The following is a 14,556-nucleotide window of genomic DNA, read 5'->3' as shown; positions in this document are numbered from 1 at the left end:
CGTGTGCGCTTATACTACTTCACTAATTATCTTATCATTAATTTTGCATGTTTAGGACAGGTCAGGTCAGGTTAGGTCACTACAGTTATTTGTTTTGAATAAAAAAGGCGCGTATTATATTGACGAAAATTTTATTTTCCTCGTTCAAATATTTGGTAAATAAATCCTTTACTGCAGTATTTTTCTTAAAATTCATACATATTTCATACACAATATCTCCAAAATCTTCTACTAGTTGATACAATTTTTGTTCTGTAAAACATTTATGAGGTTTTACTGGCAGTTCTCAATCTATCTATAAAATAACTTTTGCATTTTGAACATTCCAGAAAATGTCTTGAATTTGTAAAATTAGTTATATATTTGATTAATTAATTATTATCAGTGTTATTACATAAATCTTGCATTTTCTATGCATTACAAGTAATGTTTGTGAAGATACAAAAATGGATTAAAGTGAATGTAATCGTTTATAATCGCTAATATATTGTCTATTAGTGTTTAACTTTTATATATATATTTGTATAAATCAGTAATGTTAATATGGATTTTTTCTATAAAATAAAAATATAATTTTATTTTATAAATCGGTTTGAAGCCATATTCTAGTTAATTACTGAAGATTAAACTAATGAGTTAACACTCGAAATAAAATGTAAATAAATAAATATAATATAATTTATTACTAACATTACTGTAATGTGGATTGATAAAATATAAGAGACTGACGGAGACTCATGTGTCTACTGTTAAAATTTCAACAAAATTATAACCAAAGACTGTTTTGCTAAACAATCTGATTGCAGAGTAATCTGTGTACTTTTAAGTATAATTAATGACATCTGATTGAAATATTTATTGCAACAGATCCAGAGTAATGAATCAATGTATACTTTACAAATATATAATAAAAAATCTGTGGACTACATTGATTGAACATTATATGTTTGCTTCAAATCACTCTGTTCTAGAAGCAATACTATAGCAACTAATTAGTGACTTTATTGTTTTAATTTTATACTTCACAAAGTCAAACCTATATTTTATTTCATATAAACAAATTTATAATATTTAATAAAGAATGCAGCAAATATTACTATTCATAGATAGCAAAAATATAAGTTACATATATAAATTAATTTGACGTATAAAGTTGAAATAACGTTTTGTTAAATTTTAATAGATATGTTGACTGAATACTATAATAAATCCACTATGTAATCACTAGACAATTGTATGTCTATAATATAATGTTAATTAAATACTATATGTACTACATCCGCTGCTTGGCTTATGTAATATTCTTCAAATTGTTGAACCTCAAAATAATAATTCGTTAAAGATTAAGATAATTAATAGAATTTAATTTATCAATCCCTATGTTATCTGTGAATTGTAAGTGATGTTATCTGTATTGTATTAGCGAGCTCCGTCTCGAAGCTCCCGTAATGTATGTTTGTAGTGCAAGTGTGTCGAATGTGAGAACCGAGTATCGCTTCTTAAGTTGATTTAGGATTAAGTTGAACGATTACGCTTATCTCCTAAGGCAATTCGCCTTATAAATAAGACTTAAATTTGTTACTTTACATCAAAATAATTTAACTATATTCTTAGTTTAAGTTGCTTTAATAATAAGCTATTTTTATATCAATTTATTGAAACTAATATAAAAAAATAGTACCTTTTTCAATTGTATTTCAGTAAAAGTGTGTATGATCTCATGAGGTAAAAAAGTAAGTCATGCTAATTGCTACTATTTGTCGTCACTTGTGCAATGAATGTGCATTGAAATTTACCGCGTTTTATGGACGTGAGTGTGATGGAGTAATAAATAGCGTCGAAGATTAATTGATTTTTTATTTAAAAAGAAAAACAGTATCACAAGAAACTTAGATTTTATGACGTTCACGATAGCTACGGCCGGGGGTCTTCTAAGCTGAAACAAATGAGTTTTTTATTAGTTAAATAGTAATGAGTTAGCTATTAATAGTTAATTATTTAAGTACGAAATAACATCATTACGTGGCGCCTTAATAGGTCCTAAAGCGTTTAGAGTAATGTTTGTATATTAGATATTGAAGCATATATTTTTAACCTGTTATATCCTTTTTACAATTAAATGTCTAAATAAAATATTACTTAAAATATACAGCTTATGTCCGTAATAAAACAAGCTGTCGTTATACCATATTTAGTAAATTAATGTCTCGTTGATCTAGATTTAAGGCCGCAGATCCCAAGGTCCTGGGTTCAAACTCCAGGTTAGGCCAATACATATTTGAGTGTTTTTACTGTTGAAAACTCGCAGCCTAGAGTGTGGAAGTTTGAAGTGTAAAGCCGTGTTTATTCTTTCCGGTCATGTTGGATGGCCGTCCCATCGAATTATGAGTGTGAGGGAATATAAAATGCCAATGTATTTGCGAACATACTTGTGTACTATATTAATATGTTCTGCGCAGTTGGCTAATTTCTCTTGAGATTAGCTGTCGTGGTCGAAATCGATCAGTAATTTTTTTTGTTAAATGTCATAAGCCCTATTCTTTTCGCCACTTTTATACAAATAAAAAAGTTCATAAAGCCGCTCGAAAATACGCGTGACCCACCGGTGTAGCTGCGGGACCAGGCCACCCGACAGCGCGTCCATGTGCGGCTGATCCGGCGCCAGGAACACAAACTGCCGCGACGGGTGCCGTCGCGCGAAATCCAGCAGCAGCTCTATCATGAGCTTCCGGTTAAGGGGGTCCTGCGGACAGGAACGGATGGTCACAAGCGCGCAGGCAGGGGGACACAGTAGTGCAGGGCGAGGGCGAGCTCACCATGAACACGTCGAACTCGTCGAGGAAGTAGAAGGGCAGCTCGACGCACTCCCAGAGCGCCAGCAGCAGCGCCACGGTGCAGTAGGAGCGCTCGCCGCCCGACAGCGCGACGGCCTCGTTCGCGCGCCGCGAGCCGTCGCGCCCCCACAGCAGCAGCGTCAGCTCGCCCGACGAGTGCTCCACGCGCAGCCGGCCCTGCGAGCGAGCGGTCAGGGGGCGCCACACGCGGTCCGCGTGCGCCGCCGGTACTTACGTTGTAGCCGCGCGTGGCCAGGATGGACCCGAAGCAGAAGTTCACCCGCCGCGTGATCTGTATCTCGAGCTGGTAGCAGAATTTTAGGCGTGTCTCGATGGACGATCTCGTCTGAAAACGTTAATAAAGTTGAAAAATTCACGAGGTATGCCCACGGTATGTCTTCAATTGCCGGGTCAGGAGTTCGATGTCCATCGATGCTTTAGATAAGTGTACTTTATTTAGATCCATAATATGACGATATATTCCTATAGGGTTACGTAGCAGATATTGAAACGAGCTTGGAACTAACACCTCATTCGGTTCTGTTAGCAAAGCTTGAATACACAATATTTTGTAACACACAGTAACACAACCATTGCATAAAAACAATATGATATCAAATCAATATCTCTTCGCGGTATACGAATATGATTCTACAAAGATCCCGTAGAGATAGGCTACTTATTAAGCGTTAATACTCTAAACAAATAAATAAACAATATGTCTTGTCTATTTCATTTGTATATTAATTATTATAATAGGTACAATATTATTATATTTTGTATTTATATTGCATAAAAATCATTGATGTTTATGACATTTATTTCCTAAAAACGAACACTTAAACTTAGGAAATAACATTAAATATCTACTGTACCATACATACAAGTTCATTTTGTGCCAGTAATTAAAGTAAATTGTATTAAATTTGTTTTTCGAAACTCTTTAGATTACAAAAATCCTTAATGTAATATTTAACGATTTAAAAAAAATTGGAATAAACGGACTAGCTTATGAATTAATAGCTTCCTACATAACAAATTGGCAACAAATAATAAACATTGGTAACTTTCAAAGTGGTCCAGCACGAATCACATGTGGAATACAGCAAGGATCCATACTCGGGCCTTTGCTTTTTATAATGTATATAAATGATATTAGTCATCTCTCAATATCCGGTGAAGTGTCACTATACGCTGATGACACATGTTTATTTTATTTTGGCAAATCCATTCTAAAACTCTAATAGAAGCAGCACAGCGTGACATAAATATATTAAATGAATGGCTTAAATACAATTTACTGACAATAAATGTTTCAAAAACTTCTTACATGATTTTCTGTGCGTACCGTGTAATATTGTACCTATATTATAACGTCATATAGCCGAGATGGCCTAGTGGTTAGAACGCGTGAATCTTAACCGATGATCGTGTGTTCAAATCCGGGCAAGCACCACTGAATTTTCATGTGCTTAATAAAAAGAGTAACTACTGGGTTTATTGCTAGTTCTCCTTTGTAGAATCTATATTCCCAACAGGTAGAAGTTTTTTTTAATTAATCTTGTAAAATGAGGATTCAAAAGTGCTTATAACAAAACGAATACTTAGATAAAAATTATTTCGTTTAAGGCTAATAGACTGACCTCGTCAATGAGCTCGCCGAAACTGTTAAGTAAATCTCTTAGACTACGATATTCCGTTTCTGCGCGAGCCATCTCTGTGTTCACTGTTTCCACGTCCAGCCCCAGGCTGTCGGCAGCTCTCAGCTTAATCCTCGTCTCTTGCAACAGCTCCTCCAGAGTCCTCCGATTCCTGACGATGAACGGATAATTTAGCGCTCTAGCGTTCGACAACTAGCATGGTCGCGGGAAAACAACCCACCAGCGACATCATTCCCGTTATTTTTTCGCAGTATAAGCATATACCTTACACTGGCTCAGTCACCTTTCTAACCCCTAACCGGAAGCAATGCAAAGTTATGTATTCGTATTCCAGTAGAATAAGTAAACCGTTGACCTTGGATTGTCGACCCTGGTTCCGGTGGCAAGCGCTTTGTTGACCTTCTCCGTGATTACGGCTTCCTGTTGCGTATGTTGATCTCTCATCTGGACAAGACTATCTTGATACTCATTGAATACACGTTCATAATTTTGACATTTTGCCATTCCACTATCGACCTTCAATTGTTCCTGCGTAATTTCTTCCTGTAGTAATAAGTTAAAATATATATAAAAACCATCAAGATATATTTCTCGTTTGCTTACTATAACTGTCAAAATCTATGTTTTAGAGTAAAGCCGGTCCTGAGTGGGTGTGATTTATCGGAACTGGCGAAACTAAATAAAAACTTGTGAAAAGGTACAACAGAACTGGTAGGTGTGAATGTTGTTGCGTGCATTACTCCGTCATGATTATCAGGCTTAATATTTAAAGTTTCTAAATCGAGTTAAATAAGCACGTAAAATTATTTTTAATTTAAATAGTAAATATTTTATAAGTACACTATTAAACAAGCTAGAGAGAATGCCAGCTTTCTCTAACTTCCGCTACGTCCAACCAGCGAGCGTGGTCAAGCTACACTGGAGGTGGCATTCACCGCAGGGATTCTCATACAAAAATAGTTCCAACTTTTGATGAACTTTTTAATCATTACCAATGTAAACAATTAGGAAATATAAGGCTCTTTGATTTTATTTATTAAACAAACTCACACAAAGTTTCCTAGACACATTGGCGAGTTTCTGGAGCTTCGTTTTGATCTGCGCCAATTTACGCTCGCTCTCGTCGATTTTCTGCGCAAAACTGTTCTCCACCGTCGACGTCTCGTTCAATTCTGCCCGGAGACCCTCCACGACCTGCCTGGTCACGGTGAGTTCCTTTTCCTGAAAGCACCCCGAGGTCACATTCGAGGAGAAGGCTGCGACTACGTTTCGAAGAGCCGGCGGGCGGCGGGCGGCGGGCGGCCACTCACCAGCTCGTCGTGCTGCGGGCTGCGGTGGCGGTCGCGCGCGCGCTCGGCCTCGCGGCGCGCCGCCTCGCAGTCCAGCCGCGCGGCCCGCAGCGCCTGCAGCGCCGCGCCCGCCTCGCGCGCCTCCCGCGCCGCGCGCTGCTCGTCGGCCCGCGCCGCGCGCGCGCGCTGCTCCTGCGAGCGCAGCGCCGCCTCCGCGCCCGCCACCGCCTCGCGCAGCCGTCTGCGGGGAGCGGGACGTCACTCGGGCTCGAGGGCCGCCGGCGGGCCGGCCGTACGCACCGTTCGCCGTCCTCCGTGCTGAGGTGAAGGTAGTGGTCGTGGCCGATGCGGCGGGGGTCTCGCCCGTAGCTGCGGTAGTTCGGGGCGGGATAGAACTCCATGCAGTCCTCGGTGACTATCTTGCTGCAGTTCATCGGCACGTTGGCCTCCGTGTCGGACTTGCGGATCGCTTCATCTGCGAGTGGAATTTATGTGAGTCGACTCGTATTAGAGAAGAATGAGCGAGCGACAGGTTGTACTTGTAACGGAGGATGTTATCGATGTTTCGATGCGACCCGACGTTTCGGTCCGGCACTCACCTTGATCCGCCGCGAGCAGCACGGTCTCGAGGCTGAGGTTGTCGATGAGGAAGTTGGCGATGACAGGATCCTGTATGTCGAGCACGTCGAGCGCGCAGGGCTGCGCGCGCACGCGCCGCCCGGACACGTCGTGTCGCGTCGGTAGGAAACGACTGCACGTCACGCTCGGTTTCGGCTTGTTTCCATACACCTGACATAAAAATGGTAATAACGCTGATGATGACGTCATCTCTCTCGACATTTTTATGTTTCGACTCGAAAGTGGCTCAGATCTGCTACGTTCAATTTATCGACAGTAAACCCAGTATTTTTTTTTATTGGACCAACTCGGGGATTGAGCCTAGGTCCACGAGGCCTGTGACCTTAACGAACTACTTTTACACAAGCAACGTTATGTAATGTAGTTGAATATCGATCGGTCGGTAATTTTTGATTATGGCACATTGCTTGTATTCGAATTTCTTCAGTGCAGAGGTGAAGGTTAGAGAGGACATGATATAGGTGGCTTTGGACGAAAAAAGTTATGCATTCAGCTATCATACATAGTTTTGTATAAAAAAGATATGCGGATGGACAAATGTGTCGTCTGATGGTCAATGGTCACCAACTCCCATAGAAATTGGCGCTGTAAGAAATATTAACAGTTCCTTACATCTCCAATGCGCTACCAATCTTGGGAACTAAGATGTTATGTCCCTTGTGCCTGTACTAAGTACTGCTGTTTGGCGGTAGGATATGTAGACATACATACATACCTCCTGGATTATCTCAAAAAGTTTCCGGGAATCCGCTTGACTGTTCACGCAGAAAGTTGTCTTCATGTTACCGATAATATATTCAAGGGCATTTCCCCATTTTTGATCCTTTAAACGCAAGTAAAAACCTAGAAGAATAAAAAACATTTAATGACAATGAAATGTAATTGTATATTACATAAATTTGTCGTTTATCTTTAAAGCTGTTAAAAATAAGTCTTTATTTGTGCGTTGTATATCTTTGTAGCATTCGTATAAAAAAAAATTAAACTAATGTAACAAAAACAGACATCACCCATGATTCTTGCATTTTTGGTCCAAAAGGAAGAGAGTCAGCTAAAAAAAATGCAATATTCTATTAGAAGTCATAAGCCGTAAACATTTTTTATTATGCAATTTGCCATCACATTTACTTTAGGATCAACATGAATGATGTCTTATTTATACTAATTTATTATAAAGAGGTAGTTTGATTTTTTGTATGTTTGTTTGTAATACATAAACTTTAAAATTACTAAACCAATTTAAAAAATTAGAGAACCTTACAAAAATTGCAGTAATGTAACGAAAGATATCAAAAATGTTCCTATAAAAGTCATTACTTGGTATCCGTAACAGCCTGTGAATGTCCCACTGCTGGGCTAAAGACCTCCTCTCCTATTTTTGAGAAGAAGGTTTGAAGCTTATTCCACCACGCTGTTCCAATGCCGGTTGGTGGAATACACATGTGGCACAATTTCAGTGAATTTAGACACATGCAGGTTCCCTCACGATGTTTTTCTTCACCGTAAACCATGAGATGAATTATAATCACAAAACTTAAGATTACTTGGTATGCGCTACGAAAACTATTGACGTTACTTGAATAGCACATTATATTTCTTCAACTTTTTCAAGAGGTCTGTCTCACAATGTGAAACGAATGTATGTATGAGCCGCCGATCACGAATGAAAACTGTATATACAACTAAGAGATCTAAGAAATTCAGATGAATTTATGGAAGTGTTGGCCGGGGACATTTGTTGGACACTTCCTGTCCCAAAAATAAATTATAACTACAAAATAGATATAAGATAAATCATTAATTTTTCAACCATTTTTCATATTAGCGATCCTCTTCCTAATTATTCAAATATCTTTGCAATGAATACATATCACGACGCTACATTAATGATATCGGGACATTTTTTTAGTGATGTCATTTTGCTCACCGACAGGCCCCAGGGGCGGCTTGCTGAACTGGTGGCGCTCGACGGCCTGCTGCACGCGTCGCCGCAGCTGCACCACCTCCTGGCCCCATACAACCAGCGGGTCGCCGTCTCGCGACTTCAACTCCTGCTGGCTTCTCCGCAATTTCTCTACTCCCACAATAAAATATTAATAATAAAGAAAAGAAATTTGCATTTTACGCTCAAAAAGAAACCGAACATTAAGAATCAGTTTTGTTCTGTTAGCGCTCTGCTGCGTTATAGAAATAAGAAACCGCCTAACGACGACTATTATATATATATATATATTTTTTTCGTATTGCACATATTTAACAAATTATTCTAAATATGTATAATGACGTATACTACTACTGGTTGCGATAGATTGCGGTGATTAAATCTGTCACTTTCCTGAACACGCTATCTAGATTCGCTACTGAGTATAGAGTGAGAACAGAATATCTTTAAATAATAAAATAAATTTCAGTTATAAGAACAGTGGAAAGCACACTCTTTGTTTCATCTATTATTTGATCCCCCAGTCTTAGTTCGGCGTATACAGTAGTATGGTTATTTTAACCGTAATATGATAATTAATTCAATATATGTTTGAACTATGGGTCACAGATGTGGTTTTTGCTAAAACTTACGTTACTTTGTTTACTTGTTCAAATTATGCCTCATCATCAAAAAATATACAACATGTGTACAATCATAGTTTGAAGCTTGGACAATTGGCATTCGTAGTGTATCCGGCCAGCGGGGCGCGCTCACCGAAGCTCTCGAGCAGGTCGCGGCGCTCGGCGTCCTCCCGCGCGGCGAGCGCCTGCGCGCGCTCCAGCTGCGCCGCGGCCTGCTGCAGGCGGTGCTCGGCGGTGGCCTCGCGCGCGCCCGCCGCCCGCTCGGCGTCGCGCGCGGCGCCGGCGCGGCGCTCCAGCTCGTCGCGCCGCCGCGCCTCGGCGCCAGACCTGCGCCGCGCGCCGTCAGCGTCGACGTCGGGCCTGTCGCCCGCGCCGACCGACCACTACCGCTCGATACTCACTCGATATTTGTGATTTCGTGCTCGAAGTCGGCCATCTTCCTCGTCTCCTTGTCGAGCTGCTCCCGCTTCTTGGCGGTCGCTCGCTGTGCGCTGTGATGTTGCGCCTGCGCCTCTCGTATTTCCTGCTCTATTGTCTTTTTCTCTTCCTCTAAAGTTGTTTTCGCACGATTGTTCTCCTCTAAGCGCTGTTTCAGAGTTCTAAAATAGATTCGACTCACTTTTGAGACTAATTATTGTGTTTGCATAATTTACGTATTACCTGTATTACGTATACGTATAATAAAATTGTTAACTTAGGCGTGTCTGTACATGGATGTACTGGATGAATTTTGAATTGTAAAAAATTCGCGCCCACGTGGCTGTCTGATATGTAGTATAGGTTTGTATTGGTATTTCTCTCGGTGAGGATGCGTCGTATTTTAAGAATTCTATTATTCTTAATCATTTAAAAAACAAAAAATAAACTAATGATTGACAATGATATGTCAATTTTATACAACAAATAGTACCATAATATTATATGAAATGGACGGTTTGGTTGGTAATATCTGTTTATATCAAACACTAAACTAAAAGTTATCGTAAAAATAAACGTAAAATATTCGTAATGAAGTTCCAGAAATTATAAATTTAAACCTTCATTAAATTAAGTGTTACTATACAAATTTTTATAAAGCCAAACAATTGTCTTTTATAAATAAATAAGTACTATATATACATACATACGAAACAATCACCTGTTCAATTACCAAATAAACAATTGAAATAAAGTTTAAAAAAACTGCACAATTGCTTTTACAAATGACGTTATAGATATCTTCTATCATATAAAATAACAATAAATATTTACTAGGGGAAAAAAGTTATCTATACGAGATAGGATGCGCTAAAACAAAGGTCTTCAGGGAGCTCGAACACACTAGGTCGGGCCTGAATAAACCGCAGCCCAAATAAAGCTTCAAAAGTTTGATAAAAATAAAAACCAAAATTCTTGCGGGCAGTTACGCCTGCTGCTGAATCAACTATTATAAAATCTTACTCGATAGCACTGCGGTTGCCCGTAAAATCGTTCTCCATGCTCGCAAGTCTTTCTGATATTTTCTGACATTTTCTCGTTTGCTGCTGGATTTGTTCATTTAACGATTGTTGTTTCAATTGTAGCTCCGCAATTTCGCTCCAAACCATTTCATTTTTTAGACTTTGAATTTGTTTCTTCATTTCATCGCGCGATGACAATTGTCTGTGTTTGTTTTGCCAGTTTTTAAACTCTCTCTCCAATTGGCCACAAGTCTGTAAAGTAACAATCTGTAAGTATCAAACCGCTCTATACCGCTTCTCCCGTTTTGAAAAAGCCTGAGCCCAGCCCAGAGAATTTTCCACCACGTTACTCGAATTCAGTTTAGTGATGGAAACATTGACTTGACATTATACGACCTTAAAAATATTTAATAATAAAATGTGTTTATTTTACATATTTGCACATATAGCGAGATATGTACCTAATAAGAGTACTGAATTATCTTAAAAAATATATGTCGGTAAAAGATATTAACTACATTAAAAAAGTCTGTAACTATACGGGCTCACCACAAAGGCTCGACTACTATTATACAGATGTAGCGAGATTAATACTACGATAAAAATACTAACTCTCTCCTTTTCAGTTTTGATTGCAATCGCCGTGTTGCAGTTTTCAAGGACGATTTTGTAATTAGTCTCGCTGCTATCGAGATTAGTTGCTCTTCGGAACAGGGTGAACATTTTTTTAGGGTCAATCGAAGAAAACGTGCGCGCATCGTCCTGGTTCAGTACTGATATTGGATTGTCGACTTGTATTTCAAGAGCTAGCATAATGTTACTTATTTCTGCATACCTCGTTGAAATTACTTCGCCTGAAAACAAAACCCATAAGATTGTATTCTTTTATTATTTTGTAACAATTTGAATCAATAAAAGAAATACATTGCCATCAGAAACGGGCAAGGAAACTGAGCGGTGCGCGAGTAAAGAATCAACCAATAGTCAAAAAAACACTTTTTACACACAAAACAAACGATAAATGTATGCGAGGACGCCATGCTTTAAGAGAGGATCACAAAATTACTTTTGCCAAAATTGGGTATTTACGCACGACGACGACTCGATCAAACTGTTGAGTTTACGACACAGCGTTGTCTCTGTAACTCAGCAATCTTAATAGTTTTCTATTATTTAATTTTTATAATATCCCGAGACATTATACACACACGGCCTGATACATCTGAATGAAATTAAGCAGAGCTTGTGCTATGGAAACAAGACAACTGATATACTACATTTCTTTTGTAAATACATAATTATATAGATAATTACACCCAGCCTCAGGACAAACAGATATGTTCATGCCCACAAATGTCTGTCCTGGGTGGAAATCGAACTCGCAACCTTTGGCGTGAAAGGCAGTTATCTACCAACCACGCCAACCGGCTCATCAAAATATTGTTTATTATGATAAGTAATTCAATAATTAGGGAAGGCCAGCAGATATATAAAAAAATAAAATCCAATAAAACATTTATTTTTGTGAAATTTTACGTTCTATCGTTTGGCGTGGTTTGTTTCTGAAAAATTCGGCATAGGTCCTACCCCTAGTAACGCTCGCGCAGAACTAAATTCGAACGCCCAACGCATGGCATTTTGTAGCATTTTAGAAGTTGTTATTGTATATTTTTAAGTCTTTTAATTACATATTTTTTAAATAATTAAAAAAAAATTAATTCTTCATGAAATAACGTTAATTTTGGTATAAATTTTTTTTAATAATAATTATTTATTAAGGAGAAATTCACAACTATTTCGCAACGTTTTCAGTAGTTTTTTTACCTTTGAATGTGATTTTTTTTTTAGTTAATTCATACAAATATCAAAATTTTCAAGCCGCTAGGGATTAAATAGACAATAACACTATTTAAACTATAGTGTCATATTTAATAATACCACTCTTAGTCAATAAACGGTGTTTGTTAAGAGGTGTTTTTTTTGTATTTAACGATTTGCGATAAAGCATATTGTGTAGAAGCACTCGCACCGTTTCCGGTATGCGTACCTCCCATATCTCTGTGGAAACACAGCTTTAGGAGAAGCATAAAACCTTACTGACGCAGAAGACTTTCTTGTAGTTCCACAGTTAAACACCTGACAATTACATAATTTAATAGACAATTTTCACAACACAAATTTATCAAATCATTAAAATTTGCTGCTGCTGTTATTAATTATCATTAATTGTATGATAATTAATAATAGCACCTTTACTTTGCCTATTATCATATTTTGTGTATAGTTGTAATAATTTAAATTTACATGTGAGGAATAACTATTGGAGCCATATGGTACAGACTTGCCAATTTAAAAACCATTCTAAAGAGTTTTTGTACGGTTTTTGTACCATTCTAAAGAGTGGATTGAATTGAAACTAAATTACTGATACTAAAGGCCTTGACATAAATACTTGTAAAATCAATTCGAATCAAAATCTTTTATTCAACATGGAAGCATTACACTTACTAATTGATTGTCAAATTAGTAACTACCAGCAGTTCGGAAAATCAATACCCTGACCTAAGAAGAAATGGCGAAAGAAACACAGCAGTACATTTATCATGTGTTGTTTACAGTATAAAATAATAATTATTTTTTCAGAATAAAGAAATTGCCAGAAGGCAATCATTTCATTCCCAAGGTATGCTATTATCCATGAACTTACTATTATAATAACATTATGTGATTCATGCAAAATATTCATTAAAACTTGAAGAGTTGTTATAACCTACTTGATTTATCAACAACCAAAATACAATGTTTCATATTGGGTATTTCCATTTTGGAGAGTGATTGAGTATATGAACATATGCTAACTTATACTTTACAAACTAAACTGTTGATGAATTTAACTATATAAAATAAGAACATAAGTTAATAAGGAATAATTTGCAACTATAATCTAAATTACCTGTAGCTGCTTTCACCATGTAACTTGATACTCCTGAAGTTGTAATTCTTCTAACAACAGTAATATGATCTCCATATATCTCATGATTGTATGACTTTTGGGTACTATTTTTAATTTTTATTTCAAGTACAGCAAAGTTAGAACCCTTTTTAATAAATGCTGAAAATTATATAATTAAAAAATATATACATATTCTCTATGTTTAATATTTTTACTAAGGCAGAGTAGGTATGAATGTCACTTAATAAGGGGAAGGGAGCCACCCTCACCCATCCCTCTTAATTCAACACTATTTAAGTCTAAAATGATAGTTCAGAAGTGACTAAACCTCAACATTTTATCATGAATATCTTGTTAACCATTGGTTTCTGGGTTACACCTGTTTGGTTGTAAACCTCTCCCCCATACCCCTCAACCCCACTTCCTTCGATCGCTTATAAAAACTTATTAGTTCTTATTAGTGATCGAAGCCCACTTCCCACCCAAAATCAAGATGCAAATTTCTAAAGCATTCCCAAAATGTTAAATGTTGTCTTAGTGTAAAATCTAACCCTTAATTAAAATTATTTAAAGGTAGTAACATAGACTGTAATCCAAGTTTACATTCATCAACATTAAATATTTTATTTAATTATAATTAAATAGATTCAGGTAGAATAGAAGTTTTTAACAGAAACTTACATTGAATATTGTGGCCCCTTCTGGTTGCAGCTGCCTTGCCTCCAAGACCAACAACTAACGCTGTAACGATCGCACTTTTGCCACTACCATTACGGCCATACACCCAATTAATATTGTTGTTGTGAAAATCAATGATTAAATTGTCATGACAGAGGAAGTTTCTAACTTGAATTCTTTGTATTAAGCCATCAATTTCCTCATCTAAATCGTTATATTCCATATTTATGTATTCTGACAAGTAAGAACGATTTCTATTTAACAAAATGTAAAAACGTACTTTATATTTATTTTTAAAGTAAGTCGGGAATAGGTAATACAATTCGTAAAAAGATAAAATTAAATTGTAGTGCTTTTGAGTTATTTTATAATAAAAATAATATATATAATAATTAATAATTCTTAGACACTACACAATATCAATTGTCAATAATCAATCAATATATTATAGAATACTCAAATGTTGACGTTAAGCAGGGATGCCAACGTTCGTACTAT

At 37.2% G+C, this 14,556-nt stretch overlaps 1 protein-coding gene across 2 annotated transcripts; it reads right to left on the bottom strand.

Moving 5' to 3' along the window:
• Window positions 1-1,092: 1,092 nt before the first annotated feature.
• LOC126768425 (structural maintenance of chromosomes protein 6) lies at window positions 1,093-14,435 on the bottom strand. 2 transcript variants are annotated; one of them, XM_050486459.1, is made up of 18 exons: window positions 14,062-14,435; window positions 13,381-13,539; window positions 11,040-11,281; window positions 10,429-10,679; window positions 9,390-9,587; window positions 9,122-9,315; window positions 8,351-8,497; window positions 7,139-7,266; window positions 6,384-6,573; window positions 6,085-6,259; window positions 5,806-6,025; window positions 5,546-5,716; window positions 4,851-5,038; window positions 4,478-4,646; window positions 3,070-3,180; window positions 2,817-3,011; window positions 2,604-2,743; window positions 1,093-1,931 (listed from the first exon to the last, which is right to left on the bottom strand). In XM_050486459.1, exons 1-18 carry the CDS (start codon window positions 14,279-14,281, stop codon window positions 1,793-1,795), a joined length of 3,237 nt encoding a protein of 1,078 aa, XP_050342416.1. In that variant the 5' UTR covers window positions 14,282-14,435; the 3' UTR covers window positions 1,093-1,792. The 2 variants fall into 2 exon arrangements, with proteins under 2 accessions (XP_050342416.1, XP_050342425.1); XM_050486468.1 differs by having other exon boundaries at window positions 1,840-1,936.
• Between the last annotated feature and the right edge of the window lie 121 nt (window positions 14,436-14,556).

This window comes from Nymphalis io, chromosome 1 (assembly GCF_905147045.1).
Source record: "Nymphalis io chromosome 1, ilAglIoxx1.1, whole genome shotgun sequence".
NCBI lineage: Eukaryota > Metazoa > Arthropoda > Insecta > Lepidoptera > Nymphalidae > Nymphalis > Nymphalis io.
This window is presented reverse-complemented; position numbering and strand designations above follow the sequence as displayed.

Bases quoted from the DNA above. Each gene is read 5' to 3' on its own strand.
- LOC126768425 (XM_050486459.1), bottom strand. From the start codon at position 14,281: ATGGAATATAACGATTTAGATGAGGAAATTGATGGCTTAATACAAAGA. The intron at 13,540-14,061 runs GTAAGTTTCTGT...TATAATTTTCAG, and splicing joins AAGGGGCCACAATATTCAAT to CATTTATTAAAAAGGGTTCT. The intron at 3,181-4,477 runs GTCAGTCTATTA...TAACGTTTTCAG, and splicing joins TCGGCGAGCTCATTGACGAG to ACGAGATCGTCCATCGAGAC.